At 37.9% G+C, this 11,506-nt stretch overlaps 1 protein-coding gene across 1 annotated transcript; it reads left to right on the top strand.

Annotated features, from left to right (window-relative positions):
• The first annotated feature begins 1,158 nt into the window (after window positions 1-1,158).
• On the top strand, window positions 1,159-4,420 carry LOC147498324 (uncharacterized). The gene is made up of 5 exons (XM_086563210.1): window positions 1,159-2,420; window positions 2,552-2,574; window positions 3,926-4,111; window positions 4,230-4,296; window positions 4,382-4,420. The coding sequence occupies exons 1-5, from the start codon at window positions 1,179-1,181 to the stop codon at window positions 4,418-4,420; spliced, it is 1,557 nt and encodes a 518-aa protein (XP_086419336.1). The 5' UTR covers window positions 1,159-1,178.
• Window positions 4,421-11,506: the final 7,086 nt, after the last annotated feature.

Raw genomic sequence — 11,506 nt, 5'->3', positions numbered from 1 at the left:
AAAAGGAAACCGAATAGGATTTTGACTGGAAGGAGAAAACCTAAGAAGTGGAGTTCATTTGAAGAACAAGCTTTAATCGATGCTGCCAAAGAGTGAGCGATTTTGAAGTGCTTGTTCCTAATAATTTTCCTCTTTAAATTTCAAAGTTTTTTGTTACGATTGGATGTGAATAAATGGTTTGATCTGTTTTTTCCTTTTGCGATGGTGAAGGTATGGGAGATAGAACTGGTCGGCGACAACAACCGCGAAATATTTGAAGAGAGAACTGCGGTAATTCTTGTATTGGATGTCCGTTTAGAAATTTTTTCTGTGGACTTGCACCCTTAAAAATAATAATTAAGTATATTTTTACAGGGTGATTTGAAGGACAAGTGGCGAAATATGACAAAATAGTTGTTGTATATTTCGGATGTTGTATATCCAAGAAGAGATGGCAACGTGGCACAACCTAAAATTAAATTAGCCAAAACCTATCATAACTCCATTAATAATAAAAGAGAAAATCTAGTGTGCGCAGGAGAGAGTGGAGTAGATAATCTGAGCCCTAACTTTGGCCGCACGTACCCTAAAATTACCAATTCTCAATAAAAATACCTTGAAAATGAGAATAACTCCATAACACCGGCAGTAACTTTGGCGACACATTAAAAATCAAAATATTTGGCTAAATTTTGCAAAAAATAACAATTACTCGACGAACCAGTTGAGAAAATATATAAATTAATTCAAAGACAGGAAACAGGGCGGGAGGATCTGTCTTCATTCTCTAATCGAAGTTTTATCTTTAGAGGTAATCTACTTTCTTATTTTATTGTTTATTACTTCCACATATTTTTCACAAAGCATAGAGAAAATAAAACCTAACTACTTGCCTAACATTCTACAAAACCATAGAACAACAATTCAATCAAATTTCAAGTACCATGTTTTCAATTATGTGTTAGTTACCCATTTTGATTGATTCCAAGACATGGGTATTGCTCAATTTGAGTTTTCAGTTTTTATTTCTACTTATTTTTAGACTTTTGCAGTCACAACTTAATGGAAGACGATATGATAGATAAGAGATGGGTTCTTGAATTCCTTCTTTGACAACCAATTGAAAACTTTTCTATTGAGAAGGATACGTTATACTTTTCTATTAACCTGCACTTGCCCCTACGATTAACGACCAACGTATGATGAAAACTTTTCTATTGAGAAGGATACGTTCGGAGCTAGAAAAAGGTTTGGTTTTGGAGAAGATACTTGAGACACTTGAATTGATTGACGAGTTGGATTATAGAGAGGGTGTTCAAATATTGGATTCTATGAAGGAGGCGTATTGTGCAGTTGCGGTGGAATGCGTGGTGATGTACTTGAGAGAGGAGCCGAAAAATATGAAAGAGTATAGTAAGGCGGTGGATAGAATTTGGAGAGGGAGGTTGGGTGATATGGTGAAAGGGGAGAAAGTTAGTTTGGTTTCTAGTTGGTCTAAAGACTTGACGAATGTGCTAGAGGTGGCGGTGCGGAATGTTAGTGTTTGTGAGTATTTTTCTAAGAAAGATACACGAAATGATGCTCTCAAATTGGTTCGAGTGTTTATGGAAGAAGTAACAAAAGAAATGGGCCCTTCTTTCTTGGAATTGCTTGGTGAAACAATGTGCGAGAAGGGTGCAGATGTTCCCGTGTTAACTAATACTTCCACAGTTAATCAAGTTTGTGTGGGGGAAGAGTGCTCTTTTCTTGGACATGGTGACAATTTGGGTGAAATTAATGGTGATGCCTCAGAAAATGACTTTAGAAAGATGAATGTGGATTCTTCTGTTGATAACCCTTGTGTAACAACTATGACTTACAATCCATTTCAAACATCTGTATGTTCGAAAGTGAATGAGAAAGGTAAAGGCATACCTCAAAAATCGGGCCCGTCCTTCCTGGAATCGGCTTCAAATACAGTGCATGAAAAGGTTGTTGAGATACATTTTCCAGATGATACTCTAATATTTGATCAAGTAGGAGGGAGACAAGAATCTTCTGTTGATGCATTGGGTGAAAATTTGGACGAACATCATGGAATCTTTTCAGGAGATGAAATTAGCCGGATGGGGGTGGATTCTATTGAGGGAGCTCCTCATATAACAACTAAGAAATACACTCTTGTCCTAACACCTGAGTCCAGGAAAATACAGGAAGCTCTTAACTCTAGTGTTTTAGACTTGCATGATATGGTGAATGACCCACTTCCATATGCTTTATTCACGGCTGCAACTATATCAGCTGATTTGGCAAAAGAAAAGGCGACTAGTGTTCATGCAGCAGAACACCGTAATGAGGTAGACATGGATAGATGTGATCAACCTGTTGACAAGGAATGTGAAACTGTTCATGTTTCACGACCTAGCTTGATGGAGAGGAATGGGATTGCTCATACTTATGAGGTAGCTATTATTATCTAGTGTCATTTTGGTGTCTTTGGGTACTTATAATTAATTTGAGTAATATGGCTCGAACGTTAATTCTTGTCTCATTAATTTTTGGATATCATTGGTAATTTATATTGTTTTATTAGGTAACAGTGGATCTAATTTTCATGTATATATATTTTTGTGGGGAACGTAGTTTGCTTATTAACGGATGTCAAATATGCTAAGCTTCTGCTGAAGATTCAAGGATTTTTTTTTTATTTTTTTTATTTTGAATTCATTTAGGTCGATTCCATAAGCTGATAGGCTTGTGGGTATTAATTAGATAAGTGGTTTGATGTTTAATTAGGATCACATAGAGATGCAAAAGGAACAGTTCTGTTAACAGTATATGTGTAAATACAGGAGTGGTTAATATTTGAGTTTTTGGCTGGAGTCTGAGGTATTTGGTTGATTCCATAGTATGGTTCTCTCAGTGACCATTATTAAAATTTTAATTAACCAATTGGATTAAGAAGAGAATATAGCTACACTGAAAAAGGGGGCCTTTGATATGTTCTTGGAGGAGTTAAATGAACTTTTATGCATATCAAAATTGCTATGTTACATAGACATGCCATATTTCAAAAATAATCCATGTCGGATACATATCCATGTGTCTGTGTCGGACACACACGAACACATATTGTATGTAATATACCTCAATTTTTGATATTTCGCCATGTCAGACATTTTGTATCCGTGTCAGATACTGACACACGTATATGTGTCAATGTAACTTAGCAAAATTGAGTTGCCTTTTCATTTACTTTGTTTTGTTTAATTACTGTATTACTTTTTTTTTTTTTTTAATTACTGTTCTTGCTCTGGTGATATATTAGATTTTGAGCCTTTTGTGCATGGGTACTTTTTGGTAGGATATTGTCAATGTTATTTAGATGATAGTAGAAGCCCCTTGGTTAACTTTGTGATGCATGGGCATGGAATACTTAGTACTTGGTTTATTTAATTAGTTCTATTTAGTTATTTTCTATTTTCTATTTATTATGTTAGTAGTGGTTTCCTATTAGGACTCTAAATAGAATTAGGAACAAAGTTTATTATATAAAGGCATCTAGGCTTTCATTGTTAGGTTGGTTGTTTTTGGATTGTTTAATTGAGAGATTAAATTATAGGAAATTCGTTTTCCCTTTGAAACCCTAGTTTTTGGGTGTTTATCAATTTTATTCATTGGTGTTATTGATTCGAAGTTGCTTCCGCCTTCGCATACATCACTTTGTTTTGTGAATTACTTGCATTCAACCATGGAAAAGTGTCACATATATTTATAGCTGTAGTTTATGTCAATTTCCATTGTTATGATTGATGAAAAATGAACTGGCAAATATGAAGAATATAGCATGTTTTAGTTTACAATTACTGCTTGATACACATGTAAGCTTTCTTTTAGTTTGATTGTAACTTCTTATCTCTATTCCTACTTCCCTTTTTCCTTTATTCATTGTGCTTCTTGGATGCAGTGGGAGGATGATACAATCCATTCCTCTTCTCAAGGCCGGATCTCCCAATCGTCCACACTTACCCAGCCCAAGGAAGAGGCTCGTGACTCCTTTAAAAAGGAAACCGAATAGGATTTTGACTGGAAGGAGAAAACCTAAGAAGTGGAGTTCATTTGAAGAACAAGCTTTAATCGATGCAGTCAAAGAGTGAGCGATTTTGAAGTGCTTGTTCCTGAAATTTTTCCTCTCTAAATTTCAAAGCTTTTTGTTACGATTGGATGTGAATAAATGGTTTGATCTGTTTTTTCCTTTTGCGATGGTGAAGGTATGGGAGAGGGAACTGGTCGGCGATCTTAGACAACACCCGCGAAATATTTGAAGAGAGAACTGCGGTAATTCTTATATTGGATGTCCGTCTAGAAATTTTTTCCTGTGGACTCGCACCCTTAAAAATAATAATTAAGCATATTTTTGCAGGTTGATTTGAAGGACAAGTGGCGAAATATGACAAAATAGTTGTTTTTTAACAATAAATGGCCGATTTGCTGCTTATGGATCCTGGTGGTATGACCGTATGAGAAATGTTTGTTTACCCAGTGTTTATTATCTTTGCATCCCCGTGTTCCTCTTTATAAACAAGTCAGTTTTGAGAAAGATATAACCATATCATCAATGGAATAATGGAGCTTATTGCTATCTCTTTGTAGGGAATACCATGCCTGGGTGTTGACCGGTATAGTTGCTATCTTTTTCATGCAGCTTAAGGATAGGCAGGTTTTCAATCTTATGTTGGGATGTTTGGAATGGTTGGAGAGGGTGAATATGATTTGTATCCTATAGTGGTTTCCGAGGAATGTCTATTTTCTTAAATCAACACTAACTTAGAAGTTGAAAAGTTCTCTAGATAAAATGTTTTGTATGTGGCCTTTGTCCTTGCCAGTTGCCACCATTATTGAAGTTAGAGATGAATGTCCAAGGCTTGCTTAATTGTAAACAGATATATGTCTATTTGAAGTTGAATGGCAAATTGGGCAGTCATTGGTTGCAGGGGTGGGGTATAATTAGGTACTCGCTATGGGCACCTCCCATTGTGTTGGGCGAACAAAAAAAAAAATTATTTTACAAATTTGCCATTGACAAAAAATATCGTAATTTGTGTCCCCCCCCCATCAAAGGTAACTTGTTACAATCTCCTATTACCCTTACCCTAAAAGACCCCACTTCCAAAAAAAAAAAAAAAAAAAAAAACACGGTTTGCAACCTCCACTACACCATATTGTAGTTTGAACTCCACTTTCTCTACACCATTGTGTAGTTTAAGCTCCACTTTCACTACACCGCAGTGTAGTTTGAAATTTGAATCCGGAAAAAAGAAGGGTCTCCCCTGCGAATTGGTGCCCCACTGGCTAACCGATGAAAAGAGGCACAAGCCAGCCCCTTATAAGAGTCAGTGTCAGCAACTCTCATTCCAGGTAGGGTAGGTGGGAGACCAAACCACCATTCCACTGTCAACGTCACCAATGTTACACTGATTGGTTTCTGTTTTCAAATGCATATGTGAATGGGCTACGAGCTACTTTTCTTCGATCTGGAAGCTCTGGTGTAACCCCTTTCTATTCTATATGTGGGGATGCACTGGAAATTGAAAACCGGTCAAGCTCTGGAGATATCACTGAAGGGGTTAAGCTCGACCAAGATTATGCATTGGCAATGGGAAAGGGAGCCGCCATGAAGGAGTTGTCAAATCTTCCCTTGTCTGATCTGGAACGACGTTGTAGACATAATGGGCTTATCACTTGTTGGTGGTAGAGAAATGATGGTTGCAAGACTGCTTAGTCTGGAAGAGAATGAAACATAATGAAATGAGATATGGACAGTTACGTTCACGTTCAGCTAGTCATTTGAAGGATGCTAGTGGCTGGAGCACAAGTGACATCGGTGATAGAGATGCAAATCATGGGATTGAGCCATTGATGTCCTCTGGGTGGAAATGCAATGGGGTTGATGCGAAGGGGTTGCAAGGTAAAGTTCTGCTTCCTTGGCCCCAACGTTGCCTATTCCACAGCCTGAACTGAAAGCCTTTACATCAAAAGGAAAATCTGATCCTGTCTTGCCTATCTCTAAGTGGGCTCGAGAGGATGATGGTAGTGATGAAGAAAATAAGAGGAGTGCCCAGGGTTTGGCATTAAGTTATTCATCTTCTGGAAGTGAAATTGGTACAAGTGGTCCTAATAAGGGTGATGATGTGGAGGTTACAACTGAAGTTGGCACACTGTCACAACCTGACAGTGGCATGAATGAAGAACAAAGGTGTTACAATATTGTATTGGCAACTGACTTTCAATTTTTATATACCGTGTAAAATTTATGCAATTTGTTCTTAGTCAAATATTATGTTGTGTTCGTTGATTCTATAGAATTGAAGTGTTAGCTTTCTATAGAAGGAAATCCGTTCTATCTTGGGAGACAATTTCCCATCAACCTTCAAGCACCGTGAGGGAGAAAATCTGTCTTAAGGACATAGTGATCATCACTAGGCTTGGATTTAATCATTGGTAAATTAAGTTCATTCGTTGAACTAAAAGGTTTGTTTGTTTGTTGAAATTAAAGGTTTGTTCATGATATATTTGTTATATCAATTTGATTTCTTGTTTACTTAACAATAAATATACTTTTGGAGTAAGTTTCCTACATATATATGTGAACTTAGCTGTGAGTTAAACATATTACGGTATGAATTAGAATTCGATCTCAGGAAGAACTACTTACTGTGGGAGAAGAAAGAGACATCGCGTGCGCTCTTCAGTTGCACATAATGAAGGCGCGTGCGCACTCCGTCGGTTCATGACAAGTTTGACCGACTTCAGTGTTTCTAAACAAGGGAAGACTCCATTCTTAGAATATACACGATTTTGTGCACTTGTGTTGTGCCTATATATATCTCTGTAATGGAACCCTAAGAAACTAATCAAGCAATAAACCTTTCTTCTCCCGTGGACGTAGGTTGCCGCATTGGCACCAAACCACTATAAATTCTTGTGTCTTGTCTCTTTAATTAGTTGTTTAATTCTACATGGTATCAGAGTGGAGCGCTTAATCTCTCCTCTAAATCAATCTAGATAAACACAATACACTATGTCAGATCCAAAACCAAACCCAAAGTCTGCTGTAACAATAGAGACTGATTCTAATCCTGGTTGGAAGTTGTCATCAATTCTCTTTAATGGAATAAACTATATACCTTGGTCTAGGGTTGTTTCACTATCTTTGGGTGGTAAGAGGAAATTAGGGTTCATTAATGGTGCAAAGGTGTGTCTTGCCATTGATGATGTCAAATTTGATAATTGGGTTTCCAATGATCAGCTTGTTCGATCTTGGTTACTTAATTCCATGGAGTCAACTATTGCTGGAATGTTTACTTTCTCTGATTTTGCAAAGGAGATGTGGGATTCAATTGAAGATTTATACAGAAACCAAAACAAATTTGCCCGTGTCTTTGAACTTCAACTCCCAATCGGTGCTTTGCAACAAGGTGAGAAGACTTTTACAGAACACCTTGGGAATTTGAAAAAATTGTGGGATGAGTTAAACATATATCGTCCACACACCATAGATGTTAAGACTCTTTTGAAACGGACTTAAGAGGATAAAATATTCACTGTATTTCGTAGTCGTAAACCAGAATATGAGAATCTGGAATGCAATATTCTAATGGAAAGCACTCTTCTAACACTTGCTGCTGTTTGTGCAACTATTCAGAGAGAGGAAACAAGGAAGAAAACCATGAACTCCAAGGTGAAGTCCTCAATCTCTGAATCTACTATATTACTTGCAAAAAACGATTTTCGAAAGAAATCACAGGGATTTGAAAAAGGTAAGGGAAAATGGGAACCGTCTCACTATGATCATTGTGGAAAGAACTGGCACACCAAGGACTGCTGTTGGGAATTATATCCGCATCTGAAAAAGGAAAAGGAACTGTCTAAGAAAGAGCATGCTGCAGTAGCTGAGACATCAATGTCCAACTCATATATTAGTCATCAGTTGAGTCAAATTCTCCAACAACTTACTAAGTCCATGCCATCTAGCAAAGGTCAGTCTGTCTCAACTCATGTGTCAGGTAATTTACATGCCTATTTTACTATGCTAGAAAATAGTAGATCATGAATAGTTGATTCGGGGGTGGGGGCTACTGATCATATGGCTAATTGCCCTGCCTCTGTCCATAATTTTGTGTCCAAAATCGACAAACATAATATTTCCATAGCCAATGGATCCACCGTTCTAATTCTAGGTAGTGGTCAAGTGAATTATTTTAGTCAAAATCTAAAGAGTGAAACTCTAGTTGTTCTTTCTTTCCCTGTTCAACTTCTATCTGTTGGCAAACTTACAAATTCTTTAAATTGTGATGTCATTTTTTTCTCCTAACTCTGTCGTCTTTCAAGATCGAAAGTCGAAGAGGATGATTGGTGAAGGAATTTATTCCAATGGGCTTTATTTGTTGAAGTCGAATAAAAGGGCGTGTCAAGCTAGTGGGTTACTTGAGAGTCACATTTTGCATAAAAGACTTGGCATCCATCTAGTCATGTCCTGTCAAATTTGTTTCCGCATGTTTCTATAAACTCTGATGATGTTTGTGATGTTTGTCAATTTTCTAAACAAACTCATTTCCCTTTTCCAATCTCGCATTCTATGTCTAATAATTTGTTTGAGTTAATCCATTCTGATTTATGGGGACCTACTCCCGTTAATTCTTATGATGGATATAAGTATTTTGTGTTGTTTATTGATGATAAATCTCGTACTACATGGTTGTATTTGTTGAAATTGAAGACTGAGGTTGTGAATATTTTCAAAGATTTTCATACTATGGTTACTAATCAGTTTGGTGCAAAAATCAAGATGTTTAGATCTGACAATGGCACTGAGTTTTGCAAAGGTTTGTTACATGAGTACCTTCGTAGCTAGGGGATAATTCATCAAACTAGCTGTGTTGGTACACCTCAGCAAAATGGCATGGCTGAAAGAAAAAACAGACATCTTTTGGAGACCAGGCTACTTGTGGTCTTATGTTGGGCATGAATGTTCCTAAGCAATACTGGTCTCATTGCGTCTTAACTGTTGCTTATTTGATTAATCGTTTTCCCAGTCGGGTTCTTGTTTTTAAATCCCCATTAGAAGTGATCAAATCTAGGCCGCTAGATCTCTCTCATCTGCGAGTTTTTGGGTGTGTTTGTTATGTGCATCAGCAAGCTCTTCATCGAGATAAATTCGATGATCGGGCTACTCGATGTGTTTTTGTTGGTTATTTTACCACTCAGAAAGGCTACATATGTTACAATCCAGCGACAAGAAAACTGGTTGTCTCTCGTGATGTCCGATTTGTAGAATCTGAAGCCTTCTTTCATAATCCAGCTATGCCTGGGAATCGGTCCCAAGGGGAGTGTTTGGCAGATTTGGCACCTCTCCCAGTAGTTGGTGAAGATATAGCTACTATCCCAGCAGTTGGTGAAGATATAGTTCCTACTAAAGAAGTTATGGGTTCGACTGAAGAGAAGGTGCGGGCGCGCTCTTAGAATGCGCTAACAGAGGCGCGGGCGTGCTCTAGTGCTCATGACCTTCTAGTAGATGAGGCGCGGGCGCGCTCCCAGAATGCGCTAACAAAGGCACGGGCGCGCTCTAGTGCTCATGACCTTCCAGTAGATGAGGCGCGGGCGCACTCCCAGAATGCGCTAACAGAGGCTCGGGCGCGCTCTTGTGCTCCTCGACAATCAGAACGAAAGAGACGACCTCCAATAACTCTCAAGGATTACTATAAATCTGATAGAGAATTGCATCCTCCAGTGATTCACAGGAATTTTTATTCCTTGCATGATGTTTCATATCCGCTACAGGAGTATATAACGTATACCAATATCACTTCATCTCATCATGCTTTCTTGAGTACAGTCGATGATGTGCAAGAACCCAAGAACTTTAGAGAAGCTAACTCTCGTCCAGTATGGAGAAAGGCGATGCAAGAAGAACTTTGTGCTCTAGACGAGAATAAAACTTGGGAGATTGTTATGTTACCTTACGGAAAGAAAATAGTTGATTGTCGTTGGGTGTTCAGAAACAAGTTCAACAATGATGGTTCCTTAGAGGCGTAGAGAGGTCTAAAGCTCAACTCGTTGCAAGGGGATTCACCCAAACACATGGTCAGGACTACAGGGAGACTTTTGCACCAGTGGCAAAGATGAATACGTTTAGAGTTAGTTCTTGTATCTCTAGCTGTAAATCAAGATTGGAAATTGTTTCAGATGGATGTTAAAAATGCATTCTTACACGGTGATCTTAAAGAAGAAGTGTATATGAGTATCCTACCTGGACATCCGAAGGAGACTAAGGTTGGATTAGTATGCAAGTTAAAAAAGGCTATCTATGGACTTAAACAATCTCTACGAGCATGGTATGCCAAGCTCAATTCTATTCTAGCTATGACAGGTCTTAAGAGGAGTGATGCTGATCCTTCCTTATTTGTTAAGTCTAGCCAGTCAGGCTTGGTTGCGGTTCTTATTTATGTTGATGACATAGTTATCATAGGTAATGACCATATCGAAATCTCTAAGCTCAAGGATCTACTGCACAAGAAATTTTCCATCAAGGATCTGGGTATTATGAAGTACTTTCTTGGGATCAAAATTGCTTATTAAAAAAAAAAAGGCATATTTCTTAATCAAAGAAAGTATATGTTGGATCTTTTGAGTGAAGCAGGAAAGATGGGAGTAAAACCATCTGATTCTCTCCAACTGACAGTGAAGCCAAGTTGGACCACACCGGAGATATTCTTACTGACATTGGTCAGTATCAGCGATTAGTTGGTAAACTAATATATTTAACTATTACCCGACCAGATATTTCTTATGTAGTAAGCTTGGTTAGTCATTTTATGCATGCTCCAAGGACTCCACATATGAATGCAGTTTCTAGAATACTGCAGTATCTGAAAGGGTCACTAGACAGAGGTATTTGGATGCGGAAAAATGGGTATATATCTATTACTGCTTATACAGATGCTGATTGATAGGGGTGTGCAAAAAACCGAGGGAATCGACCAAACCGACCGAACCGGACCAACCCGAGTAGTTTTGGTCGATTATTCATACAAAACCGGTTTGGTTCGGTTTAGAAAACTGTAAAACCGACCCCTTCGGTTCGGTCATCAGTTTAAGACAGTTGGAAACCAAGAAAACCAACCCGACCCGAAATTTTAAGTTAGGGTTAGCAATAACTTCTATTTATAACCGTTAGTTACTAAAATCAATTTTGAGCCCTTGGATCTTGCATAAAAGCAAACTAACCCTAGCTAATAGTTCATTCTCTCTTACTAACTCCTCTTCCTCCCTCACCAAGCCGCCACTACACCAAACCTCACCAAGTGCTCATCTCCTTCCTCCACTCAAACTTACACCTCTTTATGCTTTTATTTTCTTTGAAGATAAAGTTCGGAATGTTCAAGAGAATGGATTTCATGCTGCTATTGTTTATGATAATCGAGAGAAGAGGAATTTGTTTTTTTTTTGAACTCCAAATTTATCTAGAAATTAAGTGATCCATTTTAAC

The sequence above is a fragment of the Coptis chinensis genome, chromosome 5 (genome assembly GCF_015680905.1).
Source record: "Coptis chinensis isolate HL-2020 chromosome 5, ASM1568090v1, whole genome shotgun sequence".
Classification (NCBI taxonomy): domain Eukaryota; kingdom Viridiplantae; phylum Streptophyta; class Magnoliopsida; order Ranunculales; family Ranunculaceae; genus Coptis; species Coptis chinensis.
Note: the sequence above shows the minus strand (reverse complement) of the source record. Positions and strands in the feature narration are given on the sequence as shown.

Coding starts and splice junctions, on each gene's coding strand:
- LOC147498324 (XM_086563210.1), top strand. CDS start 1,179: ATGATGAAAACTTTTCTATTGAGAAGGATACGTTCGGAGCTAGAAAAA. Junction 2,575..3,925: donor ACAGTGGATCTAATTTTCAT/GTATATATATTT, acceptor TCTTGGATGCAG/TGGGAGGATGATACAATCCA. Junction 4,112..4,229: donor TTAATCGATGCAGTCAAAGA/GTGAGCGATTTT, acceptor GCGATGGTGAAG/GTATGGGAGAGGGAACTGGT.